The sequence below is a fragment of the Oncorhynchus masou genome, chromosome 14, assembly GCF_036934945.1.
Source record: "Oncorhynchus masou masou isolate Uvic2021 chromosome 14, UVic_Omas_1.1, whole genome shotgun sequence".
In the NCBI taxonomy this organism is placed as follows: domain Eukaryota; kingdom Metazoa; phylum Chordata; class Actinopteri; order Salmoniformes; family Salmonidae; genus Oncorhynchus; species Oncorhynchus masou.
This window is the reverse complement of record NC_088225.1, coordinates 29,833,360-29,851,874: the sequence shown is the minus strand read 5'-3', so window position 1 is coordinate 29,851,874 and position 18,515 is coordinate 29,833,360. Positions and strand designations below refer to the sequence as shown.

Genomic DNA, 18,515 nt, shown 5'->3' with positions numbered 1-18,515 from the left:
CATACAGACATCGGTGGTGGAAGTTAATTAACGAATGCAGTTGATTGGGGAAAGTAACATTTATTGTTAGGGTTGACATCCATACAAGCATTACACTCTGATTTGTACCTCAATATATTGTGACATACACATATAAAGAACAGTCTAAACGTAGGATCATTTTGCTGGGGGGCAATGAAGAGATTCAGGATTATTCCCCCATGGCCTTTTCTCCCACACGTTTCCATGGCAATTCCATTGTTTTGCTCGAGTTCCATTGACTTCTTTACCGCATCTATCTTCCAAACAGGTTACCGTGGTGATCAGACTAAGTCAACCGTTTAAGAATGAGAGATGGATATGACGGTTCACTAGATGTTTTCTATTGGTCCTTTATTTATGGATCTGGAACCGGTGTCAGATAGGAGGGAGTTGAAAGACACGTTTGCGCTTTCTGGTGTTTTTTCATTGGCCCTAAATGAACAAATATCTTCCCACATACACAGATATAAGGGTTCTCTCCAGTGTGTGTTCGCTGGTGTCTAGTCAGGTTCCCTGACTGACTAAAACTCTTCCCACACTGATCACAGCTATAAAGCCTCTGTCCAGTGTGTATTCGCTGGTGTCTAATCAGGTTCCCTGACTGACTAAAACTCTTCCCACACTGATCACAACTATAAGGCCGCTTTCCAGTGTGTGTTCGCTGGTGTGTAATCAGATCTCTTGACTGACTAAAACTCTTACCACACTGATCACATCTGTGAGGTGTCTCTCCAGTGTGGGTTCGCTGGTGTGTAGACAGGTTGGAAGCTCGAGCAAAGCTCTTCCCACACTGATCACAGCTATAAGGCTTCTCTCCAGTGTGTGTTCGCTGGTGTCTAGTCAGGGACGAAGCGAGAGCAAAGCTCTTCCCACACTGATCACATTTATAAGGCTTCTCTCCAGTGTGTGTTCGCTGGTGTGTAGTCAGATCTCCTGACTGAGTGAAGCTCTTCCCACACTGATAACAAACATAAGGTTTCTCTCCAGTGTGTATGCGCCGGTGTATAGTTAGATTTTCTGAAAGAGAAAAGCACTTTCCACACTGATCACAGCTATAAGGCTTCTCTCCAGTGTGTACACGCTTGTGTATGGTTAGGGTTCCTGCATTAGCAAAGCTTTTCCCACAATCAAGGCAGGGATAAGGCTTCTCCCCTGTATGTATTCTCAGATGAGATTTTAAGGTGTTAGAAGCAGCGAAACTCTTCCCACACTGTGAACATCTGTACGGATTCTCTCCTGTATGGATTCTATGGTGTAACTTAAGACCTCCTTGACAGGTGAAACTCTTCCCACACTGAGAGCAGCAGTATGGTTTCTCTCCGGTGTGAATCCGCTGGTGAATAATGAAGCCACTCCTTCTAGTGAAACTCTTCCCACAGTCAGAGCAGCAGTGGTGAGGTTTCTTCCCTGAACCTCTCTGCTGGGGTTTCCTGAGTTGTTCTGATCTGTAGAGACTCTTTTTTGCCTCGTCAGCAACATGATGTTGAGGCTCCCCAGAAGATAAGCCCCTCCCACTGAGAGAATGACAGTTAGGGGTGTCCCCTGTGAAGAAAAGACATTGAATAACTAGGTTTTGCAATGCATAAACAAATACGACCCTCAGTATAAACAGAACTGCCAAAATAAAAGGAAACACTTGAGGAAATGAGGGTTCTGGCAGCTCTTATGGTGTTGGGTAAATTTTCCTGGCATGCTTCTGGTCCACTCAACCACTTAGAGGGCAAGGTAAACGCCAATAAATGCAGAGCCATTGAGTGCTCACCTTCAACCTATGGTTGATGACAATGCCCCCATCCACAGGGCATGAGTGTTCACTGAATGATTTAATGAGCATAAAAAAACATAGTTATTACTTTAACTACTGTTCCCTGTAGGAGGGAAACAAGCTATAGGGAGTTCACGTACTAGCGCCCTCTACTGAGGAACATTAGAATCACTCTTGACAAGGCCAATGAACACCGTGCCGCACCAGAAGTCTCACCTTCTCATGTGATAAAACTAAGGTACGGCCTCATTCCTTCAATTCAGTACCGCTCCTAATCTGAACATGGCGGTGTGAGGACAAACAACTGTTGTACATTGTTTGCCTCTTTCATTGAACATTAGTTCTAGTCATAACTGTAGGTTCCCTTTTAGTTAGGAAACTCAATCACGACGATATCAGACTTAAAGAAATAAGACGTAAAGGCTCATCTGAATATGGTGCTGGATGAGGCTAAAACTGGCAAGTGTAGAGGTAGGTAAAGGCATCAACGATGTTGAGATGAAACAGTCTGGTTACCAAGTGTAACACAACTACAGCGTCTAACTTAGCTAAAAAGATGTGTTGGCATCAAGTAACTGTCTCTGGCCCCCTCCCAGAACCGGCCAGACACCACGTCGCCAACCAAACAGGAGCCCAGCACGATGCCAAAAGAGATGTCAGCTGGCTCTATATCACTATGCTGGGAGGATAGCGCCATCTGACCCCACCGCGAGCCCAGGTCCACCCCTGCATCCCGCAACTCAGACTCCGCCAAGGTACAGGCGCCCAGGGGAGGAAAATCACACTCGTTACCACAAAGCCTTCTATGGAAGGCGACACGTTTCTCTCAAGTGCTTAAACGCAGCCAGCAACAGTGGTGCAATGCGCCAGATCAATCCAGGGCAGCCCGAGCTGCCATCCAGCAGAGACATACAAGACTAAACTCGTGAGTATTATTCAAAGACATGGTGAAACCGCATGATTGTGGGAAAGGTCGTGAACTCAAACGCGGCTTAACAACCTTCACAGACTCGTTCGTACTAGCAATCTTCCTTGCAACCAGTTAGCCACGCTAAAAAGCAACAAGAATAACTAGCAAACATATTGGTAGGAAATTTCACAAAACTAGTTACCAAACTTTAACGCACAACTACCAGAAGGATAAGCATGCCCTAGTTAGTGGGACAGTTAAGTTTTAATAAATCCTGAAATTGCATTCCAATCTTTGTTTAGAAGAAATGTGTGAGATCGTTCTGCTCAGCTCGAGATGAAGACAGGAAGAAATTGAAGGAATGACTCCGTGCCTTGGTAGGCGGGGACTCCACTGAAGCACAGGGTATATTGGCCTTGTCGGGCGTGACTAATGTTCTTCATTAGAGTGCACTAGCGCTCAAACTGCCCACAGGGTATATTGGCCTTGTCTAGCGCGACAAATGTTTTTCATTAGAGTGCACTAGCGCTCAAACTGTCCACAGCTGTATTGGGCCAAGTTTCCTGACTGAAAGGGAACAATGCAAATCATACGCCCTGGCCGTTTGTTACCAGATCTCAACCAAATGGAACACTTATGAGATTTTGGAGCGGGAACCTCAGACAGCGTTTTCCACCACCATCTAAAAAAGCATCCCTCCGATAGAGTTAGACTCTTGTAGAATCTATGCCAAGCCACATTTAATCTGTTCTGGTCTATTAAGGCACTATGTTGGTGTTTATTTTGGTAGTTACCTGTATATATATTGTTTATCAATCATGGAGCAGTTAGAGAAGCAGATTATAGTTTAATCAACACACATTGTTCTTACATGATGAAATCAAATCTCCATCTTCTCCCTTCTCATCCTCCTCGTGTCCTTCTCTCACAGTTCCACTCTGCCCTGGTGTTTTCCTGCAGTCGACCAGCCACACAGACACCCTCTTCAGACCCAGCAGTAAGGCGCTACCAGGAGAGTTGTGACCAGGGCACCCCGGCAGGGTGGAGGGGGACGGACTAGCTCTGTCCTGGTGACCACAGGAAGTATTGTACATAGAATATCATTAGACCAAACATTTTATTACTTTAGTGTTTAGTCTAAATCTCTCTACAACACTGTTACAAAAATGCAATTGAGAAAAACTGTAATGGCACTTACTAATGAAGTTTGTAGTATTGACTGTCCCCATAAGACATTTTACCACTATAGCCGAGTTTACCATAGTCAAATCAAATTGTATTGGTCATACGCACCGAGTACAACAGGTGTAGAAGTCAGAAGTTTATATAAACAAGTTTTAATGACTCCAACCTAAGTGTTTCAATCACTCCACAAATGTCTTGTTAACAAACTATAGTTTTGGCTAGTCGGTCATCGACTTTGTGCATGAAGTCATTTTTCCAACAATTGTTTACAGACAGATTATTTAACTTATATTCACTGTATCACAATTCCAGTGGGTCAGATGTTTACATACACTAAGTTGACTGTGCCTTTAAACAGCTTGGAAAATTCCAGAAAATTGTCATGGCTTTAGAAGCTTCTGTAAGGCTAATTGACATCATTTGAGTCAATTTGAGGTGTACCTGTGGATATATTTCAAGGCATACCTTCAAACTCAGTGCCTCTTTGCTTGACATCATGGGAACATCAAAAGTAATCAGCCAAGACCTCAGAAAAAAAAACTCTAGACCTCCACAAGTCTTGTTCATCCTTGGGAGCAATTTCCAATTGAAGGTACCACGTTCATCGGTACAAACAATAGTATGCAAGTATAAACACCATGGGACCACGCAGCCGTCATACCGATCAGGAAGGAGACGCGTTCGGTGTCCAAGAGATGAACGTACTTTGGTGCAAAAAGTGCAAATCAATCCCAGAGCAACAGCAAAGGACCTTGTGAAGATGCTGGAGGAAACAGGTACAAAAGTATCTATATTCACAGTAAAACGAGGCCTATATCGACATAACCTGAAACGCCGCTCGGCGTTTCAACTGCTCCAAGCAACTGCTCCAAAACCACCATAAAAAAGCCAGACTACGGATTGCAACTGCACATGGGGACAAAGATCGTACTTTTTGGAGAAATGTCCTCTGGTCTGATGAAACAAAAATAGAACTGTTTGGCCATAATGACCATTATGTTTGGAGGAAAAGGGGGGAGGCTTGCAAGCCGAAGAACACCATCCCAAACGCGAAGCACGGGGGTGGTGGCATCATGTTGTGGGGGTACTTTGCTGCAGGAGGGACTGGTGCACTTCATAAAATAGATGGCATCATGAGGGAAAGGTATGTGGATACATTGAAGCAACATCTCAAGACATCCGTCAGGAAGTTAAAGCTTGGTCGCAAATGGGTCTTTCAAATGGACAATGACCTCAAGCATACTGCCAAAGTTGTGGAAAATGGCGTAAGGACATCAAAGTCAAGGTATTGGAGTGGCCATCACAAAGCCCTGGCCTCAATCCTATAGAAAAATTGTTGGCAGAACTGAAAAAGCGTGTGCGAGAAAGGAGACCTACAAACCTGACTCAGTTACACCAGCTCTGTCAGGGGGAATGGACCAAATTCACCCAACTTCTTGTGAGAAGCTTGTGGAAGGCTACCCGAAACATTTGAGGGTTTCTGGCATGATGGTGTTGATGTGAGCCATGACCAGCCTTTCAAAGCACTTCATAGGTACAGACGTGAGTGCTACAGGTTGGTAGTCATTTAGGCAGGTTACCTTAGTTCCTGTGCCCAAGAACACTATGTTAGTCTGCTTAAAACATGTTGGTATTAAAGACTCGGACAGGTTGAAAATGTCAGTGAAGACACTTGCCAGTTGGTCAGAGCATGCTCGCAGTACACGTTCTGGTAATCTGTCTGGCCTTGTGAATGTTGACCTGTTTAAAGGTCTTCGGAGGGCATAGCGGGATTTCTTATAAGGTTCTGGGTTACAGTCCCACTCCTTGAAAGCGGCAGCTCTAGCCTTTAGCTCAGTGCAGATGTTGCCTGTAATCTATGGCTTCTGGTTGGGGTTTGTACGTAGCCACTGTGGGGACGACGTCGATTTACTTATTGATGAAGACAATGACTGAGGTGGTACACTCCTCAATGCCATCGGAAGAATCCTGGAACATTCCAGTCTGTGCTAGCAAAATAGTCCTGTAGCTTAGCATCTGCTTCATCTGACCACTTTTTTTATCTAACCACTTTTTTATCGACTTCCTGCTTTCATTTTTGCTTGTAAGCAGGAATCAGGAGGATAGAATTATGGTCAGATTTGCCAAATGGAGGGCGAGGGAGAGCTTTGTCTCTGTGTGGAGTAAAGGTGGTCTAGAATTATTTTCCCTCTGGTTGCATATTTAACATGCTGATAGAAATTTGATAAAACAGATAAGTTTCCCTGCATTAAAGTCCCCGGCCACTAGGAGCACCGCCTCTGGATGAGCATTTTCCTGTATGCTTATGGCTGAATACAGCTCATTGAGTGCAATCTTAGTGCCAGCATCGGTCTGTGGTGGTATGTAGATAGCTACCACAAATACAGACGAAAACGCTAGGTAGATAGTGTGGTCTAGAGCATATCATGAGGTACTCTAACTCAGGCAAGCAAAACCTTGAGGCTTCCTTAGATGTCATGCACCAGCTGTTGTTTACAAATATACATAGTCCATCACCCCCTGTCTTACCAGACACCTGCTGTACTATCCTGCTGATACAGCGTATAACCAGCCAGCTGTATGTTGATAATGTCGTCATTCAGCCACGACTCCATGAAGCATAAGATATTAGTTTTGAATGTCCCGTTGGTAGTTTAATCTTCCTCGTAGGTCGTTGATTTTATTTTCCAATGATTGCACATTAGCTAGTAGAACGGAAGGCAGAGGGGGTTTATTTGATCACCTACGAATTCTCAGAAGGCAACCCACTTTTCCTCTGTCTTCTTTTCACGCAAATGACGGGGATTTGGGCAAGTTCCCGGGAAAGCAGTATGTTCTTCATGTCGGGATCATCGGACCCGTTAAAGAAAAAAATAAGCTAATATTCACTGTTCTGATGTCCAGAAGTTATTTATTTTCAGTCAAAAGAGATGGTAGCAGCAACATTATATACATAATATTTTTTTTTAAATAGTTCAACTGTAATGGCACATACTACAGAAGTTTTTAGTATTAACTGTCCCATAAGACATTGTACCACTATAGCCTAGTTACAAATAAATGTATGTGTACTATAATAACTTTGGAAATAGTGGCATGTTTTTATCCATATTACTGTATGGGAGAGTGTTGAGCCGGCCTTGTTTCTAGGAAACCATACAGAAAATTAATAATTTGACCAAATATTTTGGAAGAGGTCATCATTTCATGGAGTCTGTGAAGAAAGAAAACACATGAAAAAAAGTGGTAAGCAAGTTGGGTCCAAAAAACTGAATTTGGCTTGGAGGTTTCATGGTGCTTGTATCTTAACCAAAGTTGACAATTTTAAGATTGTTCTATACATCAGTTGGGGTCTTAATAAGCGTCAATATGAGTTCCTAAACCTAGCATGAAAATGCATCCTTGTTGCTGTGTGGGCTAATATAGTCAACATGTTTGCCTTGGGTAAGTTGAGCCAATGGCACTTTGAGCAAATGGAAGTGTTTTCTTCCCAGGTGTAATGCAAGGCATTATCGCTGGGATATGAGGTAACAACAAGGCTTAGTCTATGCTAAGTGTTTAAAAAGTACAATGTTTGTGATAGGTGTTAAACCTGTGTTAAATAATTGTGTTGTTCCTCAAGCAAGGAAGGGGCCGATGACATCAGTAAAGTGTTTACTTCACTGTATCTATAGTTGGGATATTGCTTTTCAACAATAATTTATTTAAAAAATAATAATAAATTTAAAAAAATACTACTTTAAAGTCTGGGAGAGTGGGGTAAGTTTAGCAATGTTTTACATTCAGCATCACTACTTCAAGGGAAATAGTATTCTTTCTATATGTTTCAGCAATTTTTACGGTATAGCCAATTTAGACTTATGGTTGTCATTAGTTACCATAGCCACAAATATCCTCTTCCTGCATATTTGGTCACACAATTTTGTGCAAAGTTTCCCATAAACAAGGGGCGGCTCAACTTTACAATTATATTTGGCAATTTTTACTCCAGTAATTTATAAATAAAATAATGTACTTTTTACTCAATACATTTTCCCTGACACCCAAAAGTACTAGTTACATTTCGAATGCTTAGCAGGATAGTATATTTAAGAACAAATACTTTTACTCGGTGACTTTCACTTTTAGCCGAGTCATTTCTAAAGATATCTTTACTCAAGTATGACCATTTAGTACATTTTCCACCACTGTCTAGCTAACGTTAGCTGTTCAAATGGAACACATGGAAGTGGACGATCAAATGTGAAAACTAGGCCTAGATATTTCAAACACAGTAGGTCTATATTGCTAACAAAAGGCAACCAAACATACCCGATCCATTGTGGACGCTATTCTTTCTTCAACGTTTCCTCAAGAAATGTGTACGTTATAGTTACGTCGTTTGTCACAGCGTTCAGATAACTATTATGGCATTGTCGCAGGCAATTCCAGTCTCAAGTCTACAACTGAAACAGCTAGATCAGAGCAATCAAACGTCTATTTATATATCAAAACTGGATTCAAATGTATGTAGGCTAATCTTACTTCAGTATGACCCTGAATAAGATTTTACCTGAGCTACAAAAGCCAAGAAAACATTCAACAACATCCCATTCACCAATAATCCTGTCTACCTGAAAGCCACTTGGAACAGATATCCTCGAAAGTCCAGCCACAGAGAGAACAATGACATAGATATTTCACTGGAAGAATAAATGTGAAGCATCCGGTTGGCGTTTCCACTCACTACCAAATATGGTGGTGAGAGGAAGCCCAATGGCCGACAGTGAGAGAAGATGGAGCGAGATGGATTTTGGCCGACATTTTGGTCATTTGATCTCAGTGCAGTTTTTTGTTTCCAAAACTAAAATCTGTTACGAACAGATAGGACTAACTTTATAGACTTTACCGTTGCGAAAGTCTTTTTAAAAGTGCGTTGTTTAGGAGTGTATCGAATTTAGTTATTGCACATGCGCACTTAAGAGTAGACGTTTCCTAACCGAAATATGCAAATACATGCTAGAACCAGCCAATGTTAGCTCTGCCCATCTTTTGCTTGTTCTATTTGCTCACATTGGAAACAACAGGCTGTGGTCTATCTTGGGTTAGTTATAAAAACCATTGGTCCAACGTGAAGTCCTTCTTCAATAGTATTTATGGAGGTCAGCAAACAAACGTTAGAGGTGCATGTTGCCACCTACTGTACAATCCATTATACTTGGTGATAGAAAAAATACCTGCCAATTTAACCCTCATGAAAAACAGAACACTCCCTGCAATTCTTCCGCGTTAAAATAATGTAATCCCAAGTACTTTTCTGCAGCTGCCACCACAATATGTTTTAGGTGACTTAAATTCTATTTCTGCGGTACAGTTGATAGCAATGGTTATGAACACTAAGAAACCAACCTTACTGAAACACATATTATTCCTAATCACTCTGGAGGATCCCTTGCCCTGTACCCATCCTCCTCTGCTACTCAGATCAAATCACATTTTATTGGTCACTTGTTCCAAACAGAAAAGGTGTAGACTTTACAGTGAAATGCTTACTTACGAGCCCATTCCTAACATTGAAGGGTTAAAAAATTTAAGATAAATATTTGCTAAATAAAAAAGAACACACTTTCACACTCTTCAAATATGCTGCTGCTACTCTGTTTATTATGTCCTGATGGCCTAGTCCCTTTTACCCCTACTACATGTACACACTGCATTACCTCAATCACCTGTACCCCTGCACATTGCCTCAGGACTGCTACTCCTTGTATATAGCCCTATTATTGTGTTACTATGTGTGGGGCCCATTTGCATGTGTGTTTTGTGTGTGTGAGTGAATGTAGTGTGTGTGTTGGCATGAGTGTGTGGGTAGTCTAGTGAGTGTGTGGGTAGTCTAGTGAGTGTGTGGGTAGTCTAGTGAGTGTGTGGGTAGTCTAGTGAGTGTGTGGGTAGTCTAGTGAGTGTGTGGGTAGTCTAGTGAGTGTGTGGGTAGTCTAGTGAGTGTGCGGGTAGTCTAGTGAGTGTGTGGGTAGTCTAGTGAGTGTGCGGGTAGTCTAGTGAGTGTGCGGGTAGTCTAGTGAGTGTGCGGGTAGTCTAGTGAGTGTGCGGGTAGTCTAGTGAATGTGAGGGTAGTTTAGTGAGTGTGCAGGTAGTGTAATGAGTGTGCGGGTTGTCTAGTGAGTGTGTGGGTAGTCTAGTGAGTGTGTGGGTAGTCTAGTGAGTGTGTGGGTAGTCTAGTGAGTGTATGGGTAGTCTAGTGAGTGTGTGGGTAGTCTAGTGAGTGTGTAGGCAGTCTGGTGAGTGTGCATAGAGTAAGTGCAATTTTGATGTTGTTGATATAAATAATTAAGGAGGTTGACTTTTAGTGCCTTCAGAAAGTATTCAGACCCCTCCACATTTTCCGCTTCGTTATGTAACAGCCTTATTCTAAACTTGATTAAATGCATTTTAATCAAGTGAAATCAGGTTTTACATTTTGAGGGAAATGTAATACAAATATACAACAGAAATACCTTATTTGCATCATAAGTATTCAGCACATTTACTCTAAGACTCAACATTGAGCTCAGGTGCATCCCGTTTCCGTTGATCATCCTGGAGATGTTTCTACAACTTGATTGGAATCCACCTGTGGTACATTTGATTGATTGGACATGATTTGGAAAGGCAGACTCCGTAGATCTCTGAAACAGGATTGTGTGGAGGCACAGGTCTGGGGAAGGGTACCAAAACATTTCTGCAGCATTGAAGATCCTCAAGAACACGGTGGATGGAAGAAGTCTGGAACCACCAAGACTCTTCCTAGAGCTGGCCGCCCGGCCAAACTGACCAATCAGGGGAGAAGGGCCTTGGTCAGGGAGGTGACCAGGAACCTGATGGTCACAGACAGAGCTTCAGAGTTTCTCTTTGGAGATGGGAGAACCTTCCAGAAGGACAACCATCTCTGCAGCACTCCACCAATCAGGCCTGTACTGTAGAGTGGCCAGACGGAAGCCATTCCTCAGTAAAAGCACATGACAGCCCGCTTGGACTTTGCCAAAAAGGCACCTTAAGGAATCTCAGACCATGAGAAACAAGATTCTCTGGTCTGATGAAACCAAGATTGAACTTTTTGCCCTGAATGCTAAGCGTCACGTCTGGAGGAAACATGACACCATCCCTACGGTGATGTGTTGTTTTGGCATCATGCTGTGGGGTTGTTTTCAGCGGCAGGGCCTGGAAGACTAAGACGAGGGAAAGATGAACGGAGCAAAGTACAGAGAGAACCTTGATGAAAATCTTCTCCAGAGTGCTCATCGGTCAGGTGGATGCACTATCTTGGCAAAGGAGAAATGCTCACTGATAGGCATGTAAACAAATTTCTGCACAAAAATTATGTGTGAAAATGTAACATTTATGGGACCTTTTATTTCAGCACATGAAACATGGGACCTTTACTTTTTGCGTTTAGATTGTTTTTCATGGATATAATTATGTAATGCATAATTTATTAGTTTTAGGAGCATTTTAATAAATTTAGTGAATAAATAATTAAGTGTAGAAATCAGCAGATGGTTGTACAGAAGATAATGTATTGAATTTATTGATCAATTGAATACATGAATACACACTACTGTTGAAACATTATTCTACATGTATTTTATTTAACCGTTATTTAACTAGGCAAGTCAGTTAAGAACAAATTATTATTTACAATGACGTCGTACACCCGCCAAACTCAGACGATGCTTGGCCATTTGTGCGCCACTCTATGGGACTCCCAATCACGTGTGATACAGTCTGGATTCGAACCAGGTTGTCTGTAGTGATGCCTCGTGTTCGAAGACTGAGATGGTCTTAGACCACTGCTCCACTTTATTTAATAATAATAATAGTATATGAAAGAATACAATTATCAACCCCACCCCCCACACAGGTTCATTATGACATCTTCTACAATGACAATGATCCATTTAAAAACACAATGTGTGATAACACATAGACACAGGGGGACCTGGTCCTAGATCAGAGCTGCATATTATGCTCCAGAGGTTACTATGGTGATCCAACTAAGTCAACTGTTTAAGAATGGTAGATGGATATGACTGTTCACTAGATGTTTTCTATTTCACATGTATTTAGGGATCTGGAACTGGATAGGAGGGAGATGAAATATGGCATATTGTTGCTTTATGGTGTTTTTTCATTGGCCCTAAATGAGAAAAGCTCTTTCCACATAGACAGACAGAAGGTTTCTCTCCAGTGTGTGTTCGCTGGTGTGAATTCAGTGTCCCTGATTGACTGAATCTCTTCCCACACTGATCACAGCTATAAGGCTTCTCTCCAGTGTGTTCGCTGGTGTCTATTCAGGGGGGAAGCTTGAGCAAAGCTCTTTCCACACTGATCACAGCTATAAGGCTTCACTCCAGTGTGTGTTTTCTGGTGTATAGTCAGCTCTCCTGACCGAGCAAAGCATTTCCCACACCGATCACGACTATAAGGTTTCTCTCCACTGTGTATGCGCTGGTGTATAGTTCGTTTTTCTGAAACAGAAAAGCACTTTCCACACGGATGACAGCTATAATGCTTCTCTCCAGCTGGTGTATGGTTAGGGCTCCTGCACTAACAAAACCTTTCCCACAATCAAGGCAGGGGTAATGCTTCTCTCCTGTATGAATTCTCAGATGAAATTTTAAGATGTGAGAAGCAGTGAAACTCTTCCCACACTGTGAGCATCTGTAATGTTTGTCTCCTGTATGGCTTCTTCTGTGTACTTTAAGACCCCCTGGACACGTGAAACTCTTCCCACACTGAGAGCAGCTATACGGTTTCTCTCCTGTGTGGATTCTCAGATGAGATTTTAAAGTGTTAGATGCAGCAAAACTCTTTCCACACTGAGAGCAGTAGTATGGTTTCTCTCCTGTATTGATTCTTAGATTATATTTTAAGGTGTTAGATGCAGCTAAAGATTTCCGGCATTGAGGGCAGCGGTATGGTTTCCCTCAGGTGTGACTCCGCTGGTGAATTAAGGACCTTTGTGTAGTGAACCGCTTCCCAAAGTCAGAGCAGTAGTGGTGAGGTTTATTTCCTGTACGTCTCTGCTGGGGATTCTTGAGATGTTCTGATCGGGTGAGATTATTCTCTGTCTCGTCAGCATCATGATGTTTTTGAGGCCCCCCAGATGATAAGTTCCCCCTATTGAGAGAACGATGGTTAGGGGTGTCCCCTGTGAAACAAAGACATTGAATAACTATGTTTTGGAAATATGTATCATAAATATATTTTGTATCTATCAATTAACAGAAGTTGCGGAAGCAGATTGTAGTCTAATCCACACGCCCCATTGTTCTTACTTGATGAAATCAAATCTCCATCGCCTTCCTTCTCATGTCCCCCTCTCGAAGTTCTACTCTGCCCTGGTGTTTTCCTGCAGTCGACCAGCCACACAGACACCCTCTTCAGATTTAGCAGTAAGGCCTACTGGGAGAGTTACGACCCTGGCACTCTGGCAGGTTGGAGGGGGATGAGCTCGCTCTGTCCTGGTGAGCACTCTGGCAGGGTGGAGGGGGATGAGCTCGCTCTGTCCTGGTGAGCACTCTGGCAGGGTGGAGGGGGATGAGCTCGCTCTGTCCTGGTGAGCACTCTGGCAGGGTGGAGGGGGATGAGCTCACTCTGGCAGGGTGGAGGGGGATGAGCTCGCTCTGTCCTGGTGAGCACTCTGGCAGGTTGGAGGGGGATGAGCTCGCTCTGTCCTGGTGAACGCAGGAGGTATTGTACATAGAACATAATTTCAGCACTTTGGAAGTGGTATATACATTTTTTTACTCTTAGTACAAATGTCAAAACTGATAACACTTGTAATGCCCCCTGTTTTATGTTCAGAACCTTTGATTGAGCGTTCAGTGGAGTTGACCACATCTCTCACCACTGAGCTAATCTTGATTAATCCAGAACTAAAGTCTCACGTAATTGGTCAGCTGCTCGACGAAGTTCTGGGTTCATACGTGTTAGGTGGAGAGATTGGGAGATGCTAGAACAAGGAGCAGAACCGCAACGAGGAGCTCCACCCTCTCAAAATACGGGCCTTGACACACTGCCGGGACTTGAGGTAGGCCTATACAAACAGTCTAATAAATATTTAGGAAGGAATCAAGAAACATTAGTAAAAGAAAAACATTCAAAAGAGTCAAAATAACAGAATAGCATATTCTGAGTTTAAAGGTATACTCCGCGATATGAAGTAGGCTAGATGCACAAAGTAAACAGCATAGTGGGTGAATTGCCGCAATTACCCAGAGCATTGTGTGCGATAGGCTAGAAGGTTACTTTGTTGAAGGACAAAATATCCCAACAAGTTTATTACCGCCATGGTTTACTTTGCCCAGCTGTTCAAATGTAACGCATTGATGCGGAAGATCAAAGATTATGAAAACTCGACCAATACATTTTATACAGTAGAGCTATAGGCTACTGTTAGTTAACCAAACTCACTTTTTTTATACCACACAGCAGAGATATAATGTTAAAAGTTAACTGAACGTATAACTGTATACAGCTGAGCTATTCACTACTGTTAAAAAGCAGCCAAATTTACCAAATCCATCAAGGAAGCTACTGTTTCTTCACGTGACAAGAAATGTGTCGGCAACAGTTATTCCTCTGTAATAGCGTTCAGATAAACATTACACCAGAGCAATCAAACATCTAATTAAATATCAGAAAACGATTTAAATTGTGACAAATAAACGTCTCATGTAGGCTGACCTTACTTCAGAAAAATGATTTGCAAAGAGTTTACCTGATCTATAAGTCAAGAAAACGTTCAACACCCTTTTCAAGAATCCTGTTGTCTGCTACAGCCTACTTTTGCCCAAGAGCCACTTGGAACACAACATACTCTTCTTCTTCTTCGATGGGGTTTAACGGCGGTTGGTATCCAATGTTATATGCACATTATCGCCACCAGCTGGTAGTGGTATTGAAAAAAAAACATGGGATATGGGAAAAATGATATCATACCAAATAAAACACATCAACTAAGAACCAATCCCACTTATTCAATCACAGTCCACTCCAAAATACATCCATACACAGGCTCAGGGTTCCGTGATGGCCATACATTCACTGACAGGATCTCTTGCACAGACTCAGCACAGCCCCCCCCCCAAAAAAAACGTTCTGCGGCATTCACAATGATTCATTCCAATGTTCTTAGATTTCTTCTCCGCGTGTGTCGTACAGTTTCTGACCATTGCAATAAATAATACAAAGTCCCCCTTTTTACCATGTAGCATTTCACTATTCCTCGGTTGATGAGAACCCTTCACTGGTCTTGTTTGCTCTACTACCATTGTTTATTCCCCATCCTTCCAATTTTCTCACTGCCTCCAGACAGGAGACACACTGGACACTACCTACCCTTACCACCGCATTCTCCTTCACCCTAACAGGACACTACTCACCCTTACCACCGCATTCTCCTTCACCCTAACAGGACACTACTCACCCTTACCACCGCATTCTCCTTCACCCTAACAGGACACTACTTACCCTTACCACCCTAACAGGACACTTCTCCTTCACCCTAACAGGACACTACCCTTACCCTTACCACCGCATTCTCCTTCACCCTAACAGGACACTACTTACCCTTACCACCGCTACCAGGACACTACCCTTACCACCGCATTCTCCTTCACCCTAACAGGACACTACCTACCCTTACCACCGCATTCTCCTTCACCCTAACAGGACACTACCTACCCTTACCACCGCATTCTCCTTCACCCTAACAGGACACTACTTACCCTTACCACCGCATTCTCCTTCACCCTAACAGGACGCTACCTACCCTTACCACCGCATTCTCCTTCACCCTAACAGGACACTACTTACCCTTACCACCGCATTCTCCTTCACCCTAACAGGACACTACTTACCCTTACCACCGCATTCTCCTTCACCCTAACAGGACACTACCTACCCTTACCACCGCATTCTCCTTCACCCTAACAGGACACTACCTACCCTTACCACCGCATTCTCCTTCACCCTAACAGGACACTACTGACCCTTACCACCGCATTCTCCTTCACCCTAACAGGACACTACCTACCCTTACCACCGCATTCTCCTTCACCCTAACAGGACACTACCTACCCTTACCACCGCATTCTCCTTCACCCTAACAGGACACTACTTACCCTTACCACCGCATTCTCCTTCACCCTAACAGGACACTACCTACCCTTACCACCGCATTCTCCTTCACCCTAACAGGACGCTTCTTACCCTTACCACCGCATTCTCCTTCACCCTAACAGGACACTACCTACCCTTACCACTAACGCATTCGCATTCTCCTTCACCCTAACAGGACACTACCTACCCTTACCACCGCATTCTCCTTCACCCTAACAGGACACTACTTACCCTTACCACCGCATTCTCCTTCACCCTAACAGGACACTACTGACCCTTACCACCGCATTCTCCTTCACCCTAACAGGACACTACCTACCCTTACCACCGCATTCTCCTTCACCCTAACAGGACACTACTGACCCTTACCACCGCATTCTCCTTCACCCTAACAGGACACTACTTACCCTTACCACCGCATTCTCCTTCACCCTAACAGGACACTACTGACCCTTACCACCGCATTCTCCTTCACCCTAACAGGACACTACCTACCCTTACCACCGCATTCTCCTTCACCCTAACAGGACACTACCTACCCTTACCACCGCATTCTCCTTCACCCTAACAGGACACTCCAGGAATTCAGGCACATGTTCACCTCCACAGTTGCAGCATTTCCATTCATTTGGCATAACAATACTCTTCCCTTCTGCACACACTTGACACATGACCAAATGTTTTACATGTATGACACTGAAGGGGCTTGTGCACTAAAGCTCTTACAGGTTATCTCATGAATCCTAACTTTATATGAGAAGGGAGCGACTCTTCATCAAAGAACAGTAGCAAGAATGAAGTTCATTTATTTCCTCTATGGGGACAATGTGTCGCCGGCGGTGGCGGATCACCTGGGGCCTCTGGTCAAGGAGTGTTTCACTGATTCCCAGGTTGCTAACGACTACAAGCGTGATGACAAATTACCCAATGGGTCATGATACTTTTCTGGTCCAAAAATGTGGCGGTGCAAAAACATACAAAGTGGGAATGCAGCTGATTCATTTGCTCAACTGCTCAGGCACCTATGATCACATTAATTAATTACAGCAAACAAAGCAATACATGTGACAGACACAAGAGGGGAAAAAAACTGTCTTGATTTATTTGTCTTGAATTCTACTTTAGCACGACAGCCATGAAACTGAGACATAGGCCTTGAGGAATGGAACTAGCCTGGATGCCAGTCACTTTCTGCTCTCTTACCAACACCTTGTGGAATTTCTATTTCAAATGTTTGGCTTGACAATGAGTTGGAAAGAGCACCAGCAGATCTGGGACCAGGCTAGAATGGATCTATAGAGTGATGATGATTTAGTATTTGGTATTTTACTAGAATCCCCATTAACTGTTGCCAAAGCAGCAGCTACTCTTCCTGGGGTCCATGATGGTGTTACTACTGGTGTACAGACCAACCCATCTCACCTACTCAACTCTCAACTCATTTCAATTGTCTATTTAGCTTAGCCATTGGTTATTGTTGTCCTTTCTCTTTGGCAAATGGCCAACGTGCATAAAGATGGCAGAATTCAGATATGACATAATTGTTTTAGCACTATCCACTGTGTTTCAAAACTATGGCGCACGACATGTTTTAGTGTGCCATTAAATCAGCTCAATCTACCTTTTAGGATTTTCAAAATGGCCACCGCCTTGAAGCTAAAATCGCGATCATGTATATTGTGCTAATGACAAAAGCAATGTACAATACGGCAAACACAGGGAAAACAAGGAATTTGTGGTAAGTGCAATCTTTACGCACCGCCACTATTTAGACAAGCCGGCATGGACTGGTTGAGGACTTATGCTCCACAGAGAGCGAAGAGGAGAAGGTAAGTAACTCCACAATCTGGCTGCAGTGGATTACTTTAAAGTGGTGTCTGAAATACGATAGCAGCAGGGTATGTGCAAAGTTCTAGACTGATCCAATAAACCATTGCATTACTGTTCAAAATGTTGTATCAAGTCTGCCCAAATGTGTCTAATTGGTTTATTGATCCATTTTCAAGTACAAAACTGTGCACTCTCCTCAAAGAATAGCATGGTATTCTTTCACTGTTACTGTATATTGGACAGTGCAGCTAGATTAACAGGAATTTCCGCCATCTGGCCATATCAGACATGTCTATGTCCTGGGAAATCTTCCTGTTACTTAAAACGTCATGCTAATCACATTAGCTCAACCCTCCCATTGTGGGGACACCGATCCCATAGAGGTTTTAAAGTTGTGACTGAAATGGCCCATATTCCCTATATAAGTGCACAAATATGAGTATTTTTCTTAGTGCACTATACAGAGAATATGATGCCATTTCAGAAACATACTCATATTGGTAGATAAGAAATACTAGGGGAAAAGTCTCTCTTCTTGCAGAATGTGAAAAACTTCAAAGGCAGGCAGAGAGAGAGAAAAAATAGAGTTGGCCCTTTTAGTGACTCAGGAGAATCAGGGCAGTGTATGTATCAAATGTCTTAGAG

The 18,515-nt window shown here is 43.1% G+C and overlaps 1 protein-coding gene and 1 pseudogene across 2 annotated transcripts; both read right to left on the bottom strand.

Moving 5' to 3' along the window:
- Positions 1–44: 44 nt before the first annotated feature.
- On the bottom strand, positions 45–14,713 carry LOC135554709 (zinc finger protein 501-like). 2 transcript variants are annotated; one of them, XM_064987136.1, is made up of 4 exons: positions 14,638–14,713; positions 14,434–14,498; positions 3,568–3,763; positions 45–1,563 (listed from the first exon to the last, which is right to left on the bottom strand). In XM_064987136.1, exons 2-4 carry the CDS (start codon positions 14,440–14,442, stop codon positions 377–379), a joined length of 1,392 nt encoding a protein of 463 aa, XP_064843208.1. In that variant the 5' UTR covers positions 14,443–14,498; positions 14,638–14,713; the 3' UTR covers positions 45–376. The 2 variants fall into 2 exon arrangements, with proteins under 2 accessions (XP_064843208.1, XP_064843207.1); XM_064987135.1 differs by lacking the exons at positions 14,434–14,498; positions 14,638–14,713 and adding an exon at positions 8,193–8,549.
- On the bottom strand, positions 11,415–13,618 carry LOC135554838 (zinc finger protein 239-like; annotated as a pseudogene).
- Positions 14,714–18,515: the final 3,802 nt, after the last annotated feature.